Source organism: Pelobates fuscus, chromosome 3 (assembly GCF_036172605.1).
Source record: "Pelobates fuscus isolate aPelFus1 chromosome 3, aPelFus1.pri, whole genome shotgun sequence".
Taxonomy (NCBI): domain Eukaryota; kingdom Metazoa; phylum Chordata; class Amphibia; order Anura; family Pelobatidae; genus Pelobates; species Pelobates fuscus.
The window spans coordinates 216,275,495-216,301,826 of NC_086319.1; the positions used below are offsets into that span (position 1 = coordinate 216,275,495).

Sequence of the window (26,332 nt, forward strand, 5' to 3'; positions counted from 1 at the left end):
ACTATAGGATCATTAGGTCCCCCCCACTCTCACCCTTCAGTTTCTTACCTTTCTCCAGCGTCGGGCTCCCTCTGTGCTGGGGAACTATCCACACCCTACCAACGTCAGATCCGAATGCACATGCGCGGCAAGAGCCGTGCGCGCATTCACACAACCCATATGAAATCATTACTCAATGCTTTCCTATGGACGTCCAGCGTCTTCTCACTGGGATTTTAACAGTGAGAAATCGCAGAAGCACCTCTAGCGGCTGCAGCAAGACAGCCACTAGAGGCTGGATTAACCCTCAGTGAAACATTGCAGTTTCTCTGAAACTGCTATGTTTTCAGCTGCACGGTTAAAACTAGAGGGACCTGGCACCCAGACCACTTCATTGGGCTAAAGTGGTCTGGGTGCCTATCGTGGTCCTTTAACTGGCAAAGTCAGCATTTTCGAACTATTTTTGCTGTACATGGTTAGACACATTAATCCAGATAATGTGAAAGTGTTTTATTTTTATAATTATTGTTGCAGTTGATGAGGAGCCAGGAAATGGATACCAGGGACAGCCACATTTTGTGTCAAAACTTATCTATAAAAGTGCATGCACCTTAATACTTTAGGCACTGAATTCTAAACACTTGATTCTATATGAAAAGAGTCAGATAGTCACTAGGTACTGGTGTTTTGCATTTGCTGTATATATTTACCACAATTAAAAAGATACTCCAGGTACCATTACTATTACTCTATGCTTCATTACTAGTACAACAGCAGTTCCCACCCTGTGGTACGTGTACCCTCAGGGGTACAATCCATTTCCCTTCTGGTTATGAAAAGAAAAGTCCATAATGAGCTGCACCGGGGACCATCGTGTGCACATGTGTCATCAAGGGACCCTGTAACATCACAAAACTGGTAGGAGGTGAGAGTCTGTCACATCCTCTTAGCTAACACAGAATAATCTGCGCGGAAGCGAGAGGAGGATGTAAAGGGGAGGGTGCAGACCTGTAGTGCAAGACCCTAACTCCTAACAGCCCCATAATACAGATTAAAGAGCTGCGCACACATAAAAATAAATATTTACATTTTATAAGGCTACTTAAAATCACTTATCTCAGTAAACAAATATGTGGATTCAGTTGCATACCTTACCTGGAGCCTTTTGGATCTGCACAGGGGTAGTGCCATCCCCTCGTTTATTGGCATTAAGCCATTATACCTCACCATAAAGGTGACCATTCTACCTATTTCACCTTTCATATCACTTCAAACAGACTGCACATGGTTCCTTTCTTTCTAGGTTTTCTCTTTGAGATACTCCATACCGAGAATTGAGGGTGTGATGCTGCTTTAAAAGCATGTCCATGTGGGCAACAATATGTGGGTCGCACTATACGCCCACTCCATAAGCGAATAGGGGAGCATGTTAATAACATTTTGTTAGTTACCTAACATAGTGTTTCAGCACATTTTAAATTAAAAACACAATATGGACCCCAGAGGTCTAATATTTTTAGGAATACAAATAAAGAACAAATCTCGTAGAGAGGGAGACAATATTTCAAAAATGGGGAAAGAGGAAATGAAATGGGTCCATAGACTAAAAACCTTGGAACCACATGGTTTAAATATAGAGTTTGATCTTTTGAATTTTTTTCTAAATGAAAACAGTTTTTTCTAAATAATTTTTTTACAATTATTATTTGTATTAGTATTTTTTATTATATCCTACTCATTTATTTATGTAAGTTTTAAAATTGAATGTATTATAATGTAATACACTTGTGTTTTAGGTTACATCTTATGCGGACTAACCTCTCTTGTTGTTTTATATCTCCTTCTAATTATAGTTGTATTAGTCTTGTAAGTGTTTATGCATATACTTTAATATAAAATATAATATGTCTATTATACTAAATTGTATCCTTATTTTTTAGCCAAAATGACGTAATTACGTCATTACACTCAACAGCCGTAAGCCCCGCCTCCCGGAAGTGTTTGATTGTGAGGGACTGTTTTCGGCACTCAGAGTCCTGCAAGCCGGCTAGGGATCGACCGATTATCGGTTTTACCGATATAATCGGCCGATATTCGGTATTTTCGGCAATATCGGTATCGGCCAATAGGGATACCGATATTGCCGATAATACCTCCCAGGACCGCCAGGCTCATTACAAGCCCGGCGGTCCTGGGGGGGGCGGGCAGCAAGCGTTTACTCACCTCCCAGCAGCTCCTCCAGCTCCCCAGTGTAAATCTCGCGAGACCCGCGGCCAGCTCTGACGCCCGCGGGTCTCGCGAGATTTACACTGGGGAGCTGGAGGAGCTGCTGGGAGGTGAGTAAATGCTTGCTGCCCACCCCATCCCTCCCCCCCCTCCCCCAGCTAAGCAAATGCCACTGGACCACCAGGGATTAACATATCCCCCCTCCCTGGCAAGGCAACAAGCAGGGAGGGGGGGACAACAATAAATAAATAATAATAATTAAATATATAAAAAAAAAATAATAATTTAATATAAAAAATAAATGTTTTAATAAAAAATGCCCCCTCACACATACACTATTATTATACACATACACTACACAAACACACTGTGTATATAATTCAGTGTGTTTGTATAGTGTGTGTATATATAATGCACACTACACAAACACACTGCATTATAAACACACACTGCATTATATACACACACACTACACAAACACACACTGCATTATACACACACTATACAAACACACTGCATTATACACACACACACACACACACACACACACACACACACTATACAAACACACACTGCATTATACACACACACACACACACTATACAAACACACACTGCATTATATACACACACACTATACAAACACACTGCATTATACACACACACACTATACAAACACACTGTATTATATAAACACTACACAAACACTGCATTATATAAACATTACACAAACACACTGCATTATATAAACACTGCATTATATACACAGTGTGTTTGTGTAGTGTGTTTATATAATTCAGTGTGTGTTTGTGTAGTGTGTTTATATAATGCACACTACACACACACACTGCATTATATACAAACACACACACACTACATTCACTATACACACACACTACGCATTCCTTATATACACACACTACACAAACACACACACTTTGCATTTAGTATATACAGCATTCACTTTACGCACACTACCCACACACTACACAAACACTCTGCTTTCATTATATACACACTAGACAAACACACACTGCATCCACTACACAAACACACACTGCATCCACACCACTCACACTACACAAACACACACTGCATCCACTACACACACGCTGCATCCACTACACACACACACACACTGCACTAACACTGCATCCACTACACACACATACACAGCTCCCCTGTCTAAACACACTGCATCCACTACACGTGGCATGTATATTTTGTGCATTTACCTTTAGAAATAGTTTTTTATGGGGGGCGGGGCCTGACCGTGAAGCAGAGAGGACGCGTGCCTCCATAGCTCCGGCACAGGGGACCACATTTTACGGAACAAAAGAGAAAATAAGCGACAAAATAAAAATTAAAGGCTACCTGGTAGAAGGGCACGACGAGAGGAGGACACAGATACCGGTCAAGCGACACTCCATGAGACGTGCACCCGATACAACGCAACGGCCCTCAAGCATGGCAAAGGCGGGAGAGACGGCCGCTCTCCTGCCACCAAAAGCGTCTGGAAACATGGCCAGGAGTCCTCGTTCCCCCCCTATGGCCCGGCGGGGGTTATCCCGGGCCACCCTCACAAGAACCCGTGGACAAACCGACCACGCACAGAACGACCGCAAGGTCTGGACGGCACACCCAAGGCCCAAAACATGGCGGACGCTCAGATAACCGCCATCTCCAGCACCGCTGCCAGCGAAACCGAGCTCAGACTCAACCAAATTTTCGATGCATTCTGGGCCAAGCTGGAAGCACTTCAGAGACCCCCGGAACCGGCGGCAGCACCCGACGGCACACCAAGGAGCCGGGCACGGGAGGCCAGGGAAAGGGGCATGGAAGCTCTCCCGGACCACTCTACCAAGACGCCCAAAAAACGGGAAGAGGCTGATCTAAACGCTGCTGCCCGGAGACGCATTAGGGGCAAAAGTGGCATGGGACCGATGACCCGAAAGAAGGCAACGCAAGCTTACACGCAGCAAGGCCCACATCGCCTACAAATACTGGCGGGACCCACAGCACAATATGGCCGACTGGTAAAGCCGGGAAAAACAGCAACCCCAGAGCACTTGCAGCGGACCCACAGCGGCTCACAATCACTGCTAAATATCCGAGCTACGACCGGGACTAAGACATACCACAAGAACGAACCACACCACTCATCGGAAGATACTGCTGCCGGCATTTTCAAACCGAAAGCCAGACACAGAGCACCATACCGGGACGTTATGATTGCCCCGCAAGGCATCGGCTGACGCAGCACCACTTGGGACCCTGAGGACTCTCTCTATTGTTTAGCCTGTTAACCTAATTATTTGCATTCCCACTACATTTCTTATGACATAGAATGAGACCTCGGTAACTGTCCTAGTTCTAGCCTCTTCACTGCGCCCCACCACCGGTTTGTATGCTTTATAAGCACTATTAAAATCGAAGCCTCTACCATAGGCTTGCTTGATCCATGTGTAGTCCACGATACTAAGTACGCCAGTGGTTTAAAGGCAAAGTTTCTGTTCCCTGTTACTGTCCCCAATAACGAAAGTTTTAGCGAGCTATAAATGTGAGGGTATAACTGATAATTAACTGATAATTTACTTAATCATCTTGTAACTCTTTTATTTGTTTAGTCTGTGTAACCTGTACGGACAACTCTACTGTTAAACTTTAAAAAAAAAAAAAAAAGAGGCTGCTACTCTTGGGAATACATGCAACTATTGTGTACACTTCTGCAAACTGTATGTTTTACATGCATTAACCCATCACTTTATTTTCTGTACTGAACCATCATATGCCTCAATAAAAACAAAGATTGACAGAAATAGTTTTTTATTTTCCAAAATGGTAAATGTACAGAATATCGGCAAATTATATCGGCTATCGGCCTGAAAGTTCACAGAATATCGGTATCGGTATCGGCTCTAAAAAATCAATATCGGTCGATCCCTAAAGCCGGCGCTGGACCAGGAGAGCCTACAAACCATCACAGCACAGAGAAAGCGGAGGAAACATAGAATAAAGGGACTTTACAGCCTGATAAGCAGTTTTTAATCCTAAAAGGGATAATAAAGATTTCTACCGTCACCACAGCTTCCAGTTTGCATATGTTGCACAAGATGCCATCAAAGTTCAGTGCAGGCTAAATTGCTCTATCCTTGTGAGTGTTTTCGTTCACATTTTGCATATATAATATTCAAACATACTGTCCTATCATTGTGTATTTCCCCTTTTTTTGAGATCTATATTGGAATGCCGATAAAAGTTAAAGGTATATTCCAAAGTGAGAAAGCCAAGTACAATTTTTGGTTGTAAATTGCACTATCCTTGCAAAATATTTGTACACATTTATAAGTGTGTTTTGCACAAATGCACTTGGTCACTTTTTTTGCTATACAATATTGCACATATTATTCTCACCTATTTAAATAATTCATTTTGGTCTTAACCCCTTAAGGACACATGACATGTGTGACATGTCATGATTCCCTTTTATTCCAGAAGTACTTTTGGTTTTGTATAGTTACACGTGATTGAGCTTTTCCATTGTATATAGTGCTGCTTATTACATATATTTATTACTATCAATTGATTCAGCACCATAACATTACTTGTGTGTTTTTTAGTATTTATACACAGGCTCCTTCTAATGTGAGTGTACCTACTTCACTACCACTACATTTTACTGTTGTTTAACGTACCATCTGCACTATATTGTATTTTTTATTTTTCCTCTTACATATTACCAACCACGGATGTTATTAAGTCACACCAGGTAAGTTTACCCCTTATATATTTCAGCTCTCCACTTATAGGTGTAGGTTTCACTTACACCACCTTATAACCTTTGGATTTTTTTTGGTGTCGAGAAGAGGATATTTCCACACAAGTGTTTAGAGCTGCTGCCATTCATACCTTGATTTTAGTACCTTGTTGGCCACACATTCCTCTCATAAGGAGGTACTCCTCACATCTTGCTAATATAAGAGGTAAAATTTATGGAAACAGTACACAAGTGAAAAAAAAGGTTGGAAACCACTGCACTACAGTAGTGTTTATGGTGCCATCAGATTTGTGGTAATGTCCTACAATAAGTTGTCCATTTATGAAATTAAATATTTACTTAAAAATGTGTATAAAAGTGTTCAATCCATTCTGTCGACAGAATTAATAAAACACTTGTATACACAGATTTAAGAAAATATTTCATTTAACACATATTAAAAGGTCGGTTTCAGAGAAAAAGGTGCAGTGTATAGATTTAAAAAGGTGTGAACATTTTTTAATAACTTAAATTACAATGTTTTGTACAAGCATGAATACAATTGTATATAATTTAGAATTTATAAGCATTTCATTGGCAGGAAAGATCATTTATCTGTGAGCATTGTGAAACTGGCCTTTAATCTAAACATCTCTCATCACACCCCAATCTCAACCAGCTCACTCCTTATTACTCCTTCCCAATCAACTTTCTTCTCACACGCTTTATACTTAATCACCACTTTCCACTTTGGGGGGGCCAAATAGTTAAACTCTATTGGCTCAGGAATACACGATTGTCTTCCTCACCCTATAGAGTTCCTTTAAAGACATATTTTATTTTATACTTTACAGATTTTTAATAATAAAATAATAAATAATAAAAACGGTCACTAAAAATGTCACTTACAGTTTAGTTTGTCTGTTTAATTATAGGTTGGTCTTTAATAAAAGATCTATGATTTGCTAAATGTAAGCCATAATAGGAGAGTTTTAATAAGTTCATCAACTTAACTATAGTCACAGGTCGACTATTGTATCCTACATTTTGCAGTTCGGTTTTCATTTACCACAACTTGTTGTTTATAGAATAAGCCATTACATGTGACGTACAGAAACTTTGTGCAAGCCCTTGCCAACACATGAAAGGAGAGAAAGAGAAAATTGACCATTTAATTTTTTGTGATCCAATCGAAAGCTTTAAATCTTAATTATTAGAGCTCTGACTTCAAATGCAATAAAGTTGACAAGAAATTCAAGAAAACAGCAAATGATTGTTTAAAAATTACTCCCTAAAATGTGCCCATGCTTCACTAAACAAGATTATCTAGTTCTCTGTAGTACTGTGCAATTATGGGTAAATCCTCTAGCAAGTCAAGAAGTTGATAATAGCTTTAGGGTGGTGAGAAGATGATTAATCACTTGCATTCTTCAAGTATTACAGCATATATATGTATCCATTCCAAAATATGTAAATCAAAAGGCAAGTCTATATTGGTCTAACTATTTTTATATAGGAACGCTATTGATTATTTGTCAAGTAAAATCATATTACTTTTGCTAATACCAACACGGACACAATTGCATAATCTCACAGAGAATAAATCTTACTTATTGGGAGACACATATTTAAAGGAATGCTCCAAGTACTATAAGCACTACAGCATGTTCCCAGTGTAATTAGTCGATCTAGTCAAACCATTTAGAAAGATCTGACTACCAATCCGGGGTCTGCTAGGCACCTCTCATCCCTCCACTACAGCATTCAAAGAGCAAGAAGCTCTGTCTGAGCCAAGTCTAGTGCAGGGCAAGTGTGTGGTTTTCGTAGGACTTAGTAGAGCCAATAGAAGTTTCTAAATAAAAGCTTCCTGTTCTCAGTCAGCTGTAGTGGAGACTGTGAACAGTGACCACTGGATCCCGGCACACAACTGGAGTAGTTATGTTGTTTGGAGTGTTCCTTTAAAATGTTACTCAAACCATCAAGACCACTTCTGCTTTTTGAAATGGTCATGGTGGTAGGAGTCTGGGTTTTCAGCGTTTCAAGCTGAAATGCTTCACATCCAGAGTTATTGGCAAGTGTGTCTCTGGGCTAGTTGCACCCCCAGTCCATATGACTTAGGCAGACTAAAGTAATGCAAAGGACATCTGAGTGTGCAAAACATCCTGCACACCAAATAATTTGTAAAGATCATTACACAATTTATAACACGCTACTGCATGATATCACATAACTAGAGGGTGGAGAGGCAGCCTATCCCTATGCAGATTACATAGCAAAAAAAGCTGTGAATTACAAAATAATGTACATAGAACTTTAACAGAATTATTCACTGTGAATTCAAAGTTCAAAATGAATTTCACATTTAAGGCCAGAGTAGCTGAATTGGAAGCCCAGCTGACCTACAGACAATAAAATTCACTTTGAATTCTCACTTCAGTGAATAGCCCTGTAAAACAGCAATTACTTTTGCAAGCCTACAATATCACACAGTGCTTATACACTGCATTTTGTTCTCAAAGTAAAGTTTATGGAACAAATACAGTTTGGGAGAGTTTCTGGTGGCATGGCATTCCCTATCAATTTCAAAGCAACCTATGAAATGTTAAGTGTATAGACAGTTATCAGAGCAGCACATGTAATAATGTACTAGAATATAGAATATGTGTTTGGCTGTTTCATTGGTTTTATGGTCCTTTCATGTTGGGATACTGAAAGAGGCTCCTTACGAGAAAAGACAAAAAACAGGAATTGAACTTACCCGGTACTTGACAAATGAATGTAAAGCTAACTGCAGAAAGATGTAGCATAACATTTTATTACATTGAAGATTTACAATAAAAAATATCTGAAACTTTGAAAATAATATATGTATTATATATGTAGTTGTAACTTTATATTTATGGTGCTACGGAATATAGAATGACCGAGTAATAGAAAGTGGGTAATCTGGAATTTTGGCACAAAACAGGAGGATATTTATTCATATTTAGAGGTTTGGAAATGAATGGGCACATGTGGAAACTTTTCTTTTTTCTCACTCTCATGTTATATGGATACAAGGCTTGACAAATCCCAGACACCAAGTTTTTTGTGAGCTCTTTCCCTCCAAGGCATGCGCCGCTTAGTGATGCCGTTACATGACGTCACTACCGTCCGGCATCACTAAGTGGCGCGCAAAGGACCAGAGCATGACTATCACAGCTCCCTCGCCGCCTGCCTACAGTACACGCAGCAGGCTGTCCGCCTCCATTATCACTCTGCCGGTAAAAAATTCGATCCACTCCAGCTCTCCGAAAGTTAGGGAGGCTAGGTGGAATAAAATTTAATAAAAATACATAAGATTTGGAATTATAGGTGTGTGTATATGTGTATATGTCATGTTGTGTATCAGTAAGTGTGTCTGTGTGTCTTGGTATGTATGTGTGGGTCGGTCGTTCAGTTTGTGTATGGTCTGTCAGTTTGTGTGTGTGTATGTGTCATTGTATGGCTGTCATGGTATGTGTGCCTATGGTGTTTTTACTCACCTTTTTTCCCATGCCGTGCCTGTCTCCCCGCAACTGGCCCCATCTCTATGGCTGAGATAATCAAGCTTCATGATCTCGGCCATTCCAATGATTTTTCCATAGGAAATTATTGGAAAGCTATTGTATGTGCGCTGCAAAATGCTATGCCAATCAGCATCTCCTGATAGAGATGCAGAGAGAGGCTAGACACACCAGAACGACTACATTAAGCTGTAGTGGTCCTGGTAACTATAGTGCTCCATTAAAAATGTTATTTATGTCGTTGAAAATAAAGCTTTGTAAGTTTAAAAACAATAAACCTGGCTCCTAGATCCAAAGCAAATTTGTCAAGGCCTGGATTAGATAATACATTACATTTAGTTCTTCTCTAAATAAAAGGCTTCAAGGAACACTATAGTCACCAAAACAACTTTGGTTTAATGAGCAGTTTTGATGTATAGATCATGTCCCTGCAGTCTCACTGCTCAATTATCTGCCATTTAGGAGTTAAATCACTTTGTTTATGAAGCCCTAGTCACATTTCCCTGCATGTACCTTCCTAAAAACTTCCTGTAAAGAGTCATCTAATGTTTACACCTTTATTTCAAATTCTGTTTAATTCAGAATTTCTTATCTCCTGCTCTGTTAATAGCTTGCTAGACCCCGCATGAATCTCCTGTATGTAATTAAAGCATAATTTACAGAACAGGAGAAAAAAAAACAAAAAAACTTTAAAGTAAGTTACATCTGATTAAGAACGAAACCATTTTTTTTTTCATGCAGGCTGTGTCAGTCACAGGCAGATAAGGTGTGGCTAGGTCTCCATAAACAAAAACAAAAGTGATTCAACTCCTAAATTTATTGAAAAGGATGATTTCAGAGGCATGAACTATACACAAAAAACTGCTTATTTATGCTAAAGCTTTGGGTGACTGTACTGTCCCTTTAACAATAAAAATATGTATTCCTAACATAATAGTGCCCTAGTCTTCATTTAGTTGACCTGGCCAGCGCTGCCAAGGTTAAAAAATAAATAAAAAATAGATAGATAGTTGTTAACTCACCTTTTTCCTTTCGTCACTCCTGTCTCCTTGTTCAGACTTTATCTCTTTGGCTGAGATGATAAATGATGATGATCTTAGCCAAGATTTTTCCCCTTAGAAAAGCATGGGAGGCTAGTACACATTTGAGGCAAACGCCGTGCTGCGCCAATCAGATTATCTCCTGAGAGCATGGAGGCGCTGAATGTTCCCAAAAGTGATGCACTGATTCAAAGCATCTCTATGAGGAGATGCTGACTGGTGCAGCACAGCATTTTGCCTTGCATGTGCAATAGCCTCCCAATGTTTTCTTATAGGAAAGCTCTGAATTAGATGAGATAATGAAGATTGATCATCTCAGCCATGATGTTCGCTTTTGTGGACAGCAGTAAACTGCCCCCAGCAATCATTGCTCGCGTACATAATAAGAGCATTAGGACCCTGCAGGGAAGCCATGTGCAGGATCGCCCTTGGAGGGCCAGGTAAAATGAGGCCTGGTGTGTATTCATATCTCTTCCTGTGCAGGTCCGCCTCTTTGTGCGGGAGAGCCAGTGACACTATTGCATCACTGGACTGCCCCCATTTACCCGATTCTAGAACTGCTGATGTTGAAGTCTTAGTTTAGTGAATATATCTCATAGTGTATAGTAATTTCAATAAACAAAAGGTGACTGTTTATACAAATGTAATCAATTACCATATATACTCGAGTATAAGTCGAGTTTTTCAGCAGATTTTTTGTGCTGAAAAAGACCCACTCGACTTATACTCGAGTCACTGTCTGTATTATTGCAACTTACATTGCCATAATACAGACCAGGACCACCGTGCTCATTACAAGCCCAGCGGTCCTGTTGGGGGCCGGCAGGAAGCGTTTACTTAGCTTTCCTGCAGCTCCTGTCAGCTCCGTGCAGCTCCCCTGTCAGCTCCCAGTGTAAGTCACGCGAGACCTGCGGCCGTCAGAGCGTTGCGGCACGCAGACCACAAGACTTACACTGGGAGCTGACAGAGGAGCTGCACGGAGCGGACAGGAGCTGCAGGAAAGCTAAGTAAACGCTTCCTGCTGGCTCCCCCCCTGCACAGCCAATGCCACTGGACCACCAGGGATTAAGATAGCCCCCCTCCCTGACCAGTTAACAAGCAGGGAGGGGGGGCAAAAAAAAATGAAATAATAAAATAATAAATTAATATTAATATTAAAATTAAATAAAAAATGAAAAATAATAAAAATGCCCTCCCACCACCCAGTTCACACACACACGCACTACACACACTCTGCATTCACACAAACACACACACTCTGCATTATATACATAGAGTGTGTGTGTGTGTGTGTGTGTATATAATTATAAAAATCACAGAATTTCATAGCCCCAAGTTTTACCCTCGACTTATCCACGAGGCATAGCATATTTCACAATTGTTGGTCACAAAACTGCACTCTACTTATACACGAGATCGACTATATACGGTATATATACACACCAATTTCTACAAATGTCTGTTTGTTGGATAACTGTGATTTATCTTTGCAAACATAAGGGAAGTGGACTTAAAATAATCAATACTCAATTTTTTACTTTTGTGGTCATCGTGCCTAGTCTTGCTTGGTACTACGGTGTGCACATTCCAGTTTTATGCATTATTAGAATTGTTTTGCAACAGGCCAGAGCTACAGAACACCAAGGTCAACCATGTATTCAAAATGTAAAGCAAGGCTGCAGGCAAGAGTCACAAGAGATTTTAAAAAAAAACTAAATTGTATACAAGGTCTAAAACCAGATGTATTAAAGTCAATGTTTATCCAACAGCAAATCAACCTGCTATGTAAATATTTGTATTTTTTTCACTGCATAAAAGCCCTCCTATGCAATAATTAGAAATTAAATATATCAGGATGCCATCCATCACTAGGTGTGCTTTTTCACAACTCTGGCTTGACAACAGGTGGTCTTGTTTTAGTTAGCAACTCAGCCCAGATTAGTGTTGTTGTGCAGCCAACCTCCCAGGAAAATTCAACTCACACAACCTGTCATTCCACTTACTGACTGAGCCATCCTTACTTCGCTTTCTAAATCTACACTCACTTTATAAACTGTAGTAAAGTTACTTGCCTATAAATAATGGAGTGGTTTGATATGGAGTGTATACCTGGCAATCTACCTCTCCTCCTCCCTGGTATATAGGGCTAGGCCACTGTATATATTGCATTTTTGTACCTCCGGTGGAATGACAACTCTGGTTTATTTAGCCTGTAAGCTTACTTCAATGGTCATTGTGAGATGCTGTTCCTGTATGCAACAACTTGCTTTTACATTGAGTTCATGGATATTTTGTTAATCTATAGTTGCATGTTGTAGAATATGTTTGGTTTTGACTAACTAGTAAGCTCATCATCAAATATCACTTCTCCTTCCCTCCCCACTCCCCACCCCCACTTTAGACAATTGTACAGTACAAACACAATAGTGTAAATGCAGTGATGAGCATTCTCGTAATTCCTTTTTCCGCCAAATCATTACTCGCTCCTACAGGCCCAATTTCTTCTATTAAAGCTCGCTACATACTTTCCAATATCCCTGCTTTCTTATAAACACATTATCAGTTTCTGCTTTCATAAATGTATTCTTCCTACTTCTACCTTGACCTTATCCCACCTGGATATTGAGGATATATCGAAGACTGTGGGGTTTTTTTGGTGGAGTAATAAACAAACTAGTGTAAAGATAAAAAACACAGCAGTAGTTGCATTTGCCTTGCACAACTGAACTGCATTCATTCAAGCATTCAAAATGAGCAAGCTTTGTACATATGCCATTAACTCCTACGCAGTAAAGGTATAATGTTATGGCGTTTGTAGTCCAGCTTTCTGCTAAAAGCTGTAAAATATGAGGCAGATAAGGCTATTAGCTAAATTTCATACACAAAAAATAAAAAAAATAAAAATAAGATTTGCTGAAACTTCGTAAAGTCTGAAGCACAGCAACTTTGCTGGGAAGCTTCATACATATATTTTAATTGTATGAATGCAGATAATAATGCACATGTGCAAGATAGTTAGGCAATCACTATTACACAAGGATGAGTAGAGTTACACAGTGACAAAACAGGGATATCTACAATTGAACATATTAAAAACCTGCAAAACCAAAAAGGCAGTGTGTTTGGCAATAATGTTATACTTCTGTAAAGTAGGATGTTTCAAAACTTACAAACAAATTTTACTTCATATTAGTTATAAACAGAGGAAAGTTGGCAAATCATTATTGTGACATGGCAAAAGAATAGCATGTCTTTGAATCAGCTGTCCACACACTTTACTCAAAGTAACAATTGTTATACGTTATGGGACCCGAAGCACTGCAATAAAATGCATTAATTATTGTATGATGCTTAAGGTGTACCTTTAACAATCCCAATAAAAAATAAATAAAAAAATAAACTTTACATTTAAAGGAACACTACAGGCATCATAACAACTTACATACCTTTATTAATGAAAGGGGAGCTACTGATTGGCTTAGAACATCCGTTGACCACTTTAGCCAATCAGCGGCACCCCTGCCCGGTAGCACTCAACATCTCATAATAGTCAATTTCACAAGCCGGGTGCACTGGTGTAATTGGACATCCAGTGCTGGAGACAACTTTTGTTTGAAAACGGTTTAACCTTCAGCTAAGAAAGTAGGGACTACTTCGTCTCCGTATTCCTCCTACATCTGACTCTTCTAGACACTGGGTGGCAATATTGCCACCTAGAAGTATAAATAACAGTGATGGGTGCAAAGAATGGATCCCCCATAGACCTCAATGCTGTACTCTCACATATGCAATAAGTAACAGAAGGGTTTAATTCAATAGTATAATTTCCAAAAATGTAGCAGTATACCTTTAGATTCTTGGAACAACATTAATAACATGCCTACAAAAAAACATTACCACAACATTTTATACAAACAAAACTGAATGCAAAGGAAAGAGTCTATCATACTAATCAAGAGCTGTATAGTCCCGTTTTATCATTATCTTTAAAAAAGATGCATTGCCAACTCTAGAACACAAATTCCTTAATGAGTGAAAAGTAACTATTTACATATGCCTTAAGTACGCACTCTAGAAATTTAGTAGAACAGGTGTTTAACAAGTTAACACAAAATAGGACACCTTCCTGCTGCACAAACATGCAGACACATGACTACAGTGACTGACTGACAAGCTTCATGGCTATTGAGCAGAATGAACTACTAGAGCACGCCTTGGTTTTTTTAAGGATCTGTAATCTCTTTGCATGGAGATCGAAAAGGAGTGAAAAAAGCTTGCTGCAGCTTGTTCCAGCATGGGTGTTAATAGTAGAATCTGGATGAATGTTGATTAAAAAAAAACAATACCTTTTCATCCAATTCTAGGTCTTCATATTTTAATATGTTGCCAAGCATCACAACAAAGCCCCATAATATATGTGACAAAAAATTAAATAAAGTGTACAGCCAAGCAGGTGGGTGTGTTGTCTGATGTGGTTCCAGTGGGCATGACTTAAAAGGTCCAAACCACAAATTGTAAGCCATGTAAATATCAATTTAGACATTTTTACATCTTTTTTATTCTCAACTAAAAGCATTATGTTGTATTTGTATGGGATATAAATGAAATAATATCCAATAGAGAAAAGAGTTTTGTCTTGACAGCATCAGCTGTGAAACTAGTAAGCACCTGGCAAAAGCATATTCAAATTACAAAGGAAATAGGGACCATCTGATGACAGCCTGTTTATTGACCGCAGACTACTTTATCTTGGGGATGCCATTGCTTTGTTGACATAACGACATCACACATATTCAAGTGTTTCTTTGCAATACCAGCATACAATACAAAGAAAACAAATACAATAAGGAATGATGGCCACACCATTCCAGCATATTTGTAACTTTAGGGCACACATTGTAACTTTTTTTGGAATTCCCAATCTGCCTACATTGTGCTAATAAATAGGGCAATGTTTTAAAAGGACACTATAGTCACCAGAACAAGTACAGCTTATTGTATTTGTTCTGGTGAGTATAAATATTCCCTTCAGGCTTTTTGCATGAAGTCTTTTCAGAGAAAATGCAGTGTTTACTTTACAGCCTAGGTGCTTCCTAGGACAGTGCTGCACAGTGTGCAGAAGTGTCTTTCAGTGTCTCCACCCTCTGCATGCAGAACTGAACTTTCCTCATAGAGATGCATAGATTTAATGTAGATCTATGAAAAGATACTGATTGGCCAGGGCTGTTTGACTTGCGCTGGCTCTGCCCCGATCTGCCTTCTTGACATTCTAAGCTAATCCTATGGGAAAGCATTGTGATTGGCTCAGAGTTTCACTTCTGATGATGTCAGGCAAGCAGGCAGTTTAGGGGCAGAGGCAGCAGCTGCAGACTTGCATACAAGTAAGATTTTACTATATTTAGGGAGGTGAGGAGGGGCTAGATGGTAGTTTTAACACTATAGGGTCCCTATAGTGTTCATTTAAGCTTGGACATAATACTATAAAGTGCTTTTTAAACACACTGTAAAATTAGCTTAACAGTGTTGTTAAATTATCCAGACAAGCATATAAACAAACTGCAACCAACACCCTAGAAAATGGTGTAAAAAACAGAATGGAAGTCCATTAGAGATCAACAAACTGTAGCCAACAGTGATTGGTGGCATTTAAAAGATTGAATGAAAGGTAGGACAATTTCCATATATGAGTTTAAGGCACCCCGCTCAAATATCCCGTATTCAAGTGGTTGACACATATAACCTTGATTTCAGAATATATATTACAGATTCCACAAAGAAATGTGTTACAGTAGAACGGATATTTAATTATGTTTGATGTTTTTTTGACAGATCATGCCATTCTTTTTCCAGTTAGTATCTGCAGATGTACAATATATGTTATTCTGACCCTATTTGATTCAATGCTACTTTTTTTTAGTGATCCAGACAGGATGCAGAGCTTCCTTATAGTTGTCAACAAAGTCCATCCTCAATGGCATCATGTTACACGTTTTTCTCTTGAGCACGGCAGGAAAATACGTTTTATTATTTAAATGAAACCCTCAACATATAGCTTTAAATTAGCAAGTTATATACTATCCAAAATTAAGAAGTAACATAAAAAATATTCTCAGTTGACATGTCATGTTAACCCTTTACAGTTAATTTCAATTTAGGGAAGACCCTAAGTCAAAAAACTAAAATGATAAATTATTGAAATTTACATTAATGCCATTGTGTGATCAACTGCAAGAAAGAAAACAGTCTAACTGGGGCAAAGCATTAGCATTCTAAAATGCTCATTAATTTTTCAAAGAACTGAGCAGTGACATTGCAATTTTCCATTAGAGCCAGAAAGAATGCCATGTTTTGTTCTAGACAGCAGCACTTAAATAATTTAATACAAAAACCACACAGTTTGCACTCACTGGCATGTGAGTTTCGGCTATGTCATTAAACAGTCAACAGGTAGCTAGGAATTGTTAAATACAGTGGTGGTCTATCTATGTTGCTTAGTAATAATGGGAGTTGTAGTTCAACAAGAGCCTACTATCACTTTGCAAGCCCCCACCCTACCAAAACGCACAAGATTTTTAAAGAGCACAGTCCAATATATTAACCACATAAACAAATGTAACTAAAGGTTCTCTGGTATACAAGGAAATAACCATATTTCTCTGACCTGCAGATGGTCTATTTATGCCTAATCTGACAATACTGCCCATAATCTTAAGAAGGAAAAAAATGATGAAACTAATTTGCCAACAGAGGTGGCTCTCTAATTAGGTGGTTTAAGCAGCCGCCTAAGGCCTCGTGCCGGCATGGGCCTCGTATCCGCCTAAACCGCCTGAGGGCAGTCTGTGTCAGGTCCTCGGTCACACCAGGAGGGGGCCCGGCGGCTTGCTTAGTATGCTGCCGGGTGTGAGGCCCCTCATGTCTGCTCGACCAGCAATCGCAGACACTGGTCTGCAGCTCCGCATTGTGCACATCTGCAGACCATGTGTCTTGCGACAACTGGCCAATCAGAGTGTTGCCGCGAGTTACCACGGCAATGCTCTGATGGATCTCGCGAGATACATGGTCTGCAGCTCTGCAGACCGGATATAATGGCCACCAGACCACCAGGCAGCCCACACTGGACCACCAGGGAATAAAAAATAAATAAAAAGGTATTTAGCCCCCCCCTTCCGATAACCCCCCTCTTACATTACCCCCCTCCCTCACACCATCAACCACGCTTCCTCACACCATCAACCCTCTCTCTCTCACCCCCTCTCACCTCCACCTCACCTTCACCCCCCTCTTACCCTCACCTTCTCACCCTCACCTTCACCCCCCTCTCACCCTCACCTTCTCACCCTCACCTTCACCCCCCTCTCACCCTCACCTTCACCCCCCTCTCACCCTCACCCTCACCCCCCTCTCACCATCACCCTCACCCCCCTCTCACCATCACCCTCACCCCCCTCTCACCATCACCCTCACCCCCCTCTCACCATCACCCTCACCCCCCCTCTCACCATCACCCTCTACACCATCACGCCCCTCTCCCTCTCACCATAACGGCCCTCTCACCATCAACTCCCCCTCACCATCACCCCACTCTCCCTCTCACCATCAACCACGCTTCCTCTCACTATCACCCACCTCCCTCACACCATCAACCTCGTCTCCCTCTCACCCCCCTCTCAAACCTCACCTGCCCTCACTGTGCCACACTCACCCTGTCACATTAACCTCCCTTAATCCTGTCACACTCGCCCCTCCTACGATGCCACAATTGCCCTGTCACACTCCATCAACCCATGTCATACTCCCTGTCCCTCATTCTCTCTCACAACCCTCCCTGTCCATTTACCCCCTTCGCCGTGTCACACTCTCCCTGCCACTGGTACCCCTTTACTCATCTTGTCACAGTCACCAGCTGAACACATGCATCATACACACACACAGTCAGGAAACATAGCCTTGCCATAAACACAATGCACGAAGGCCACAGGCAGACCCCCCATACACACAACACACTTCAAGCAGCTACCCCATACACATACGGGCCCAGACAAAAAAAAACTCAAACATGCTCTCAGAGATATACATTCACACACACACACACACACACACACACACACACAAGGATACTCTCTGTCAGACACACTCTCAGGCACATACAGAAGTAAACAGTGCATCAATGTGTATATGTGACAGTGTGCATGTATTGCAACTATATTTATTTAACTTTTTTGTTAGTGGTACCTCTTGTTTGAGTTTCGCCTAAGGCCTCATAAAGTCTAGAGCCGCCTCTGTTTGCCAAAAGCCATTTTGGTTCTTCAAATTAGGTGAAATTCACTAAATGTTTTACAAAACAGAATAATACAAACTCTAAATTGGCCATTTGACCCAAATATTTCCATTATAATATTTCACTGCCTGTCAGGTGATGCCCACATATCGCAAAGTCATGCTCTTTAAAACAACAAATTGATTTAAAACAAAAAACATTCATTATGCAACACAAAAGGCAAAAGATGAGCATACATTGGCATCATTTGACTACAGACATTTGGTAAGTAGGAATATATTTTAAATTAAAAGAAAACTAAACAGGTCATACACAAATGCCCACATATAGGGCAATGAGACAGGCAGACAACATTGCAAGTATGTTTTTATGATATGAGAGGATCCTCAGCAACAATAAGTAAGCAAACTACAAGAGGCACAGTGAAAAAGGATAGTAAGGTGTATTACTAGATGCTTAGGATAGAAATATGTAGTATCAGAACTAAGTCTAACAGAATTTAGAACAGGAAAAAGAACACTGGAAAAGTAGAGGATAACCTCTAATACAGGGCAGCACTGAACTAAAGGTCAGGAAAGTAGCGGACTCTGCTCCACAAGATAATTAGGGCCAGTGCAGGACATGACTGGATCAAAACACAATTAACAGGACAAGACAAGCTCAGGGTCAAACAACATAGCTGGGTCAGGAACACCATGATGTGATTACAGTCTATGAAAAACCATGAAAGGGACCTAGATCAGATATCACATAAACTTATATAGGTCCAAGCCTTTCATCAGTTTTGAGTCACTTGTGCATGCATACTGTATCAGGTGAGACGCAGACACAAATAAGGAGATGAAAGATGCAAGGATTGTGGCTTGCGTTAATTTAGGTTAGTTAGAGCCAAAATGATGTAACCTTGAAAAAACCTACACTGTATTGATACTGGTGTGATCATGGTTTAATTAATGCGGCTGCATCAAAACTGGTCTGAAGTTTCTAAATTGACATGCTTGAGGCAAAACTGAAATGATTATCCTGGGACCATGGCAAAATTAAAAGAGATGCATAAGAACAAGGGAGTCTCCATACAGTTTTCAGGAATTATGTGCCAGAGGGATCAGACATCTCTTAGCACCATAAGTCGAGTTTGGCACTGATTATTATTGGGTCAGGCATCATCTTGGGGCTTTACGAGCAGAAACCAGGGTGATAACGCATGTTCTAAGAGGATCACACAGTTGATACATCCAGCTCATCATCTTCATTACATTAGTACTATACATGAACGTGAGCCCTGGATGTGGCATGGGGGTACATAATTAACAGTGTCCCGAGGGCTCACATGAATTGTTTTTCCTTCAACACCTGATACACAACAGGTGGGTCCAGTTGGAAATGGTCTGATCTTACAGGGGTTTTGGAGACCCTGCTCTCTTTTAAAAAAAAATTAAAAATGATATATCAATCATTCACATGATGTCTGCACTTTGCCTTTAATTCTAAATAATCAGGAAACAAAAAAAAGTAGAAAAGATAAAACAGAAAAACATTTCAAAGTTGATAACGTATTTCCTTTATTGGTAGATGCAAATCTAGACTGGCATTTCTGCAACAGCTATGAGCTCTCAAAGCAGGCATTCTAAATAGTAATAAAAAAAAACTTCAAAATGTAAAACAAGTTTCAACTCTTATCGACTGGAGGTCATATGAATGACTGGCGGGTATCTTTGGGCTAAATTCTGTGGTAAACAAAACAGGAAGACAATAGCTAGCAAGAAATGTATATATTTCAGCGTTATATTACAGCATACATTTGGTTTCTTGAGAAATCCAGGCAAACGCAGTAGCTGTTCTTTTGCCAAATAGCAGCATGTAACATATTTCAGTGGTTTATTTATGGTGATTTTAGACTGATACACACAATAAAAAATACATGAAAAGGCACATCTGTTCGCCACCTAGATACTGCCCCATAAGAGTTAGTCAATCAGAAACTCAAGTTTCCAAGAAACAATTTTAGAGTCAATTAAAAACGTTATGCTATGTATATCTTTGCAGAGATAAAGCCAGAGTGTAAAGCAAATACTTATTCAATATAGCATAAAGTTGCACAAGGGGGTGTCATCATTTGGCAATTTTGGGTGCATGGACTACTTGATTATTCTCCTTGAGGGAAGAAAAACAACCAAAGCTGCCTGCAAACATTGCCTTGTGACCAAACAGATAATAGATGGGATCTCCAAGGAAATGAATGGGGGGGGGGGAGTAAGATTTGTGCAGCCAGGCTAGTTTGACTGGACAGACTATGAAACAATCTGCTGCAGACAGGTGCAGCTATGAAATAGTCCAAAATGACAGGTGAAGAGTCAGAAAAAAATCCAATGTCCAACATGTCCACACATTAGGCCAGTGATAACACTCTGCGCTGGAGCAGTTTCGGACTGCCTTTACCATGAGGCTCAGCCAGACTAATAGCTGGTACATAAAGATTAGCCACCATCAGCCAGACCGTGAGTGCAATGACAGGGATACCCTGAGACACACATCACAGGTAGCAGCACTGCCAGCCAGCTCACAGCTTGCCGAGGCCTGTGCAGTGAGGGGCTCGGTGTCCGCAGGCTGTGTGCTGGTGCTGACAGGGTTAATGCAGCGATCAGACCCCTCCTGCCCATTACAGGTGCACAAAGGGAGCTCAGCAGCCCCGCACCGCCCGCCCCCTGCAGGACTCCAGACAGCAGATCCGGGGGGAGAGGGGCACTTACCGGAGAGCCACCCGCACCGAGCTCTCGTCCTGCGTGCCGGACATGGTGACCTGCGTGCCCGACAGCACTGGGTATGGGAGGCGGACTCCTGATCCTCCGTGTGATGGGAGCTGAGGGCAGGGGGAGGGGCCGCTCTGCACACACACACCAACTCTATGACAGACACCCTGCTGCTACCACCGGCAACTGCCTGCAGGCCCCGCCCACCTAGCAGCCAGGGAACGCCCAGCTGCGTCATGACCGCGTCAACGCACTCGTGGAGCTGCAGGAGCTGTGCGTGCTCAGTGAGTCTCCCTGGAGACAGCCTGCCCGGGGGGAGCTCGCGGACAGCCTGCCTAGGGGAGCGCGCGGCATGGGCCGCTCTCTGGGAGAGGAATGGCTCCCCAGCCGAGTGTGAGAGCAGACATGGTGTGTGCGCATTGAGCTCGGCCGGGGCGGCAGTGTGTGACCGTGCGGGTTGGATCTCTGCAGGGAGATGTAGTGCTGTTACAGTAGTGCTGGTACTGCTTACGTTTAATGATGTGGCCTTTGGGAATACGCACATGCTTATCAGGCAGTTTATCATTGTACCCGCATATTTATCTGTTTAACTAACCCTTCATGTATTGCTATCGAAGCAATTCGGGTTCTCCTGTGATTCGCCCTAAACAAAGATGGCGGCTCGCGGATTATGATGCAGCTCATTTTGTCACTCCCAGATTGGTGTCAATCATTCCTCGCCCCGCCCACTTCCCCAGCTGCAACCTGCAATGCACCACATGGCATCACCCACTCTGGGAGGTGGTTATGGCAATTATCTCTGTTTGCAAAAAAGTTAGAGGAATATTCAGCTACACAATAGATGCAATTCATTATCTTTACCCAGGTTGTTGTGCTTTTGTTTTTGTTTAACCAAACAACCTAAAGGCTTATCCTAGAGGAAATGTTTCTGTACCAACAACTATGTATGTCACCTGCAGTATGGTTACAATTGCATAGGTGTGTGCAGATGGTATGTTAACCCCCTTCTCCTGCTTTTGGTGATGAACATGCATAGATAACTTAAGGGTGTACCATAGTCCAATGCAGTGAGGGCCTAATAAATCTAATTTTAAAAGTCCATATTTACCTTCAGAAGTTTGTTTTGTTTTTTTAATTAAAGGGACACTATAGTCACCAGAACAACTACATCTTACTGTAGTTCTGTTGAGTATACTATGTCTCTGCAGGGTTTTTTATGTAAAACCTGACTTCATTCAAAAGGGAGTGTTTACATTACAGCCGAAGAACATCTCCAGTGACTGTTACTAAAATGGCCACTGGAGGTGCTTCCTGGATAACTGACATTCAGTGTCTCCACGCTCTGCATAGATGGGCTGCACTTTCCCCATAAAAATGCATGATTCAATGCATCTCTATGAGGAGATGCAGTGTGGCGGTTTGCACGTTAGCCTCCCAATGCTTTTCTATGGGATGTCAATTCTGACAGGATACAGAGCATCATATGGAGGCCAAGCAGCAGACACTCAATCTGCCTCCATTATGCCTCTTATTGTTCCAACAAAACAGACGCATCAACAAAATCGGGCCCTGCTGCTAATGACGCAATGTGCTTAATGAGTATTTGCACTGCATGTTACTGTCAGTGTGCGTCTGTATGTAAGTGTCTATTTGAGTGTGCCTGCATTTTCAGTGAGTGACTGATAAGAGTGTGTGTGTGTGTGTGTGTGTGTGTGTGTATATATATATATATGTATATATATATATATTTTTTTTTTAATACAAGGTTAAACAAAAATTTGCACACCAGTCAAGCCACAAGACTTGCTTTTCCCACAGAAAAAACAAATTTGCAGTGATGTTACTGTTATGGTACTTTTTAGCAGTAAACCAAAATGTTTAAATGTCTATCTGTTCCTGTCCAAATTAATAAAATAAATTGCGTATATACGCTGAAGTAATTAAGTCTGACACACAAGGTTCAGGTTAAAATAACTTCGAGAAAATTTATTGGCAAGTGATTAAAAAGCGGACGCGCAGGTCCTTTTAAGAGACATTTTACGTCATCATTGATTATTAGAATATCAGCAAATAAACATCATTAATTGGATTAATTGTTAAGTGTCGGGATTAGTATCCTCCTATCAATATTATTAATTGGTTCAAACAACTAAGTGGTTAGTCCCGTGTCCACCCACCAAGAGGTGGGATTGTTCTGGACACGGGTGGGGGACAAGGGGTCTTGAGCGTCATTTTACACGGTCGGTGATCTCAGGCCTCGTGGCCAGGTGCAAGGTCTCTTATGAATAGAACATTTCATTACTACTGTGTTCTCATGGCCTTCAAACTATACTATGTTGCAAATCTAAGGAAAAGTCAGCAATTCCTGTGTTAATCATGTCTTTATAGAAAATACAGTCTTTGTTCTATTGTATTAGATGTGCTGGGAAATTCTGTCATGTAAGGTAGTTTTAAAATGAACAAGTTAGGTTAGGAGGACAAAATGGAGGATTGAAGAAGTCAGGTTAGGAGGACAAAATGGAGGATTGTCACAGTATAAAGTTAAAATGGAGTTAGTGCAATAATTGAATACAAGTGCAATAGGGTTTTTTAAATAATCCCACATCAGTCCCCCCTATGAAATGTTAGATTCTAAGAGATAAAACTTTATTAAGTTAGTACCAGGAAGACGTGTTAACCCAAAGGCACAGAAACCCCGTGGCCGCTAGCTAGGTGTTAATGCAAAGTGCAAGGCTGCCCCTAGTTCTGACCCTGATAGGCTAACTCATCCGTCAGTATGGCTCTCGAACACTTCACACCCATGGGTATCCCATGGCAGCTAACCCACCACTTCTCCAACACGGGGCCTTTACCATTCACTGACAGATGCTGTCCCTAAGTTAGTCCCTTCCTAGAATTCCTGCACTTTATCAACAAAAGGGATTGTTTGCAGTGGCAGACAGGGTGAGTTGATGTCTTGGAGCTCTTGGTCATCAACTTCGAGATGGGTGAAAGTGGGTGCCGCTTGGTCAACAGTCTTCAGGAGGGATTTTCTCAGACATGGGAGGATACAACAAAAGAGAAGAGCAAAGATAAAAAGAAAAATTAGTATAGCCATACCAATATGCATTAAAGCCTTTTGCCATCCTGTCATCCAACCAAACCATCTTTCACAGGGATCTTGTATCCCAGAATTCCTTTTTAACTCTATAGACAGGTCATTTAATTTTTCTATGGCTAATGTAACTTTACCATTAGGGCCTGTGTTTTCTGGGATGTAGGTACAACAGGTCAAGGTGTCAGGTAAAATTTTACAAACCCCTCCTTTTTCGGCTAAGATCATATCTAGGGCCATTCTATTCTGGAAAGCCATTTGGGATGTGGCCTGCAACTGTTCGGCCAACCCCTGGAGGGCATCTCTGGTATAATTAACAAAACGCTGTTGATTATAATAAATGTAATTGATCCAATTTAAATTCTTGTTTGTGGTAACTATGGCAAAAAGTGATTCAAATCCTGCAGCAACTTCATCTCTTGCTTTAAATTCATTGGGCACCCCCCTAGGCACCCCAATAGCATCAATATAAACATGAGGATCAAAACTTCCTTTCACTGGGGCGTCACGCTTAACCTTAGTGTGCCTGGACTCATGGGTGACGAGGTGTGTGTCAGAGATGATATGTATAGGCATAATAGCTTTAGCCAAAGTACACTCCCCCCACCACTCCTTGTCCATTCTGGATCTCAGCTGTAAATCCCCACACAACCAGTAGATATCTCCTAATGACCTGGTGTGAAACTGCAACAAGTTCATAGAGACACTCCTGTAGGTAGCACAATACCCCTTAGAGAAGTTACCCAAGAATCTACCAATTCCATCATAATTAGCATAACAAGTGTAATTACCTTTATACACGGTAATACCGTCTGGGGGTTTGACATCCTTGGTTAGGAGAGGATACTCCTTTGTCCATGCACTACATATGGACCTGTTAAAATCATAGTGATAGGCAAAAAGGCTTAAAACACATTCCTCTATATCTACTGGCAGGATTAGAGGTACGGTACCCAGGTGAGGCCGGGCACCACCACACACATAGCATGCAGTCTTATTATGCTTATTAGCATTATATTTCATCCATTCTAACCATAAATTTACATCATTAAAACCTGTTTCAGTGGCCATGGTATCTTCAAAGGTGGGGTTAGCAATGGCCATCATATCTTGAAAGGTCTGGATATGAGGTTTTAATGGGTTAGGGACCATATGGGTGGCCCCTTGCCACTCAGAAGAGTTGCACATATCTTTTAGGAAGAAATGCCCTAATTTACGGTAGGAACCCTTTTTCCAATACATTCCCATCACATACTGGTCTGCATCCGTTGGGCTTGGATGCTCAATGTTAAGGATTAATTTCATTGGTGTGCCTCCCCCAGGCTTTCTCAAAGTCATTCTCTGGAGAAGGGATCTACCTTGATCATCTACTTTAGATAAGGCACTTTTTGGTTTGTAACCCCAGGCAGGCCCGGCATTCCATCCCGCCGCCCCCCAATGATTACAATTGTGCCCCCATTGTTTGTCAACTACACAAACATATGGGTCTTTTGAATGAGGGATATCTCTGTAAATACTCTGGATTTGTGATGTGGGGAACGGGCATTCTACAATGTCACAATAGTCAAAGGTGTAAGTAGCCACATGGGTGCATGATGAATTGTACCAGAAGGTATACCCACTAATATCTTTGGTGATGGCTACTTGTTGGGCCTTTATAAGGC

General features: G+C 41.0%; 1 protein-coding gene across 6 annotated transcripts in view; it reads right to left on the reverse strand.

Moving 5' to 3' along the window:
• KIF21A (kinesin family member 21A) overlaps window positions 1–21,764 on the reverse strand; it is a 133,583-nt gene extending 111,819 nt beyond the window's left edge. For all 6 annotated transcript variants that reach the window (XM_063448073.1, XM_063448074.1, XM_063448071.1 and 3 more), the window contains exon 1: window positions 21,575–21,764. In XM_063448073.1, coding sequence (XP_063304143.1) covers window positions 21,575–21,618 — 44 coding nt within the window. In that variant the 5' untranslated portion in view covers window positions 21,619–21,764. The remainder of the gene's footprint in view (window positions 1–21,574) is intronic.
• Window positions 21,765–26,332: the final 4,568 nt, after the last annotated feature.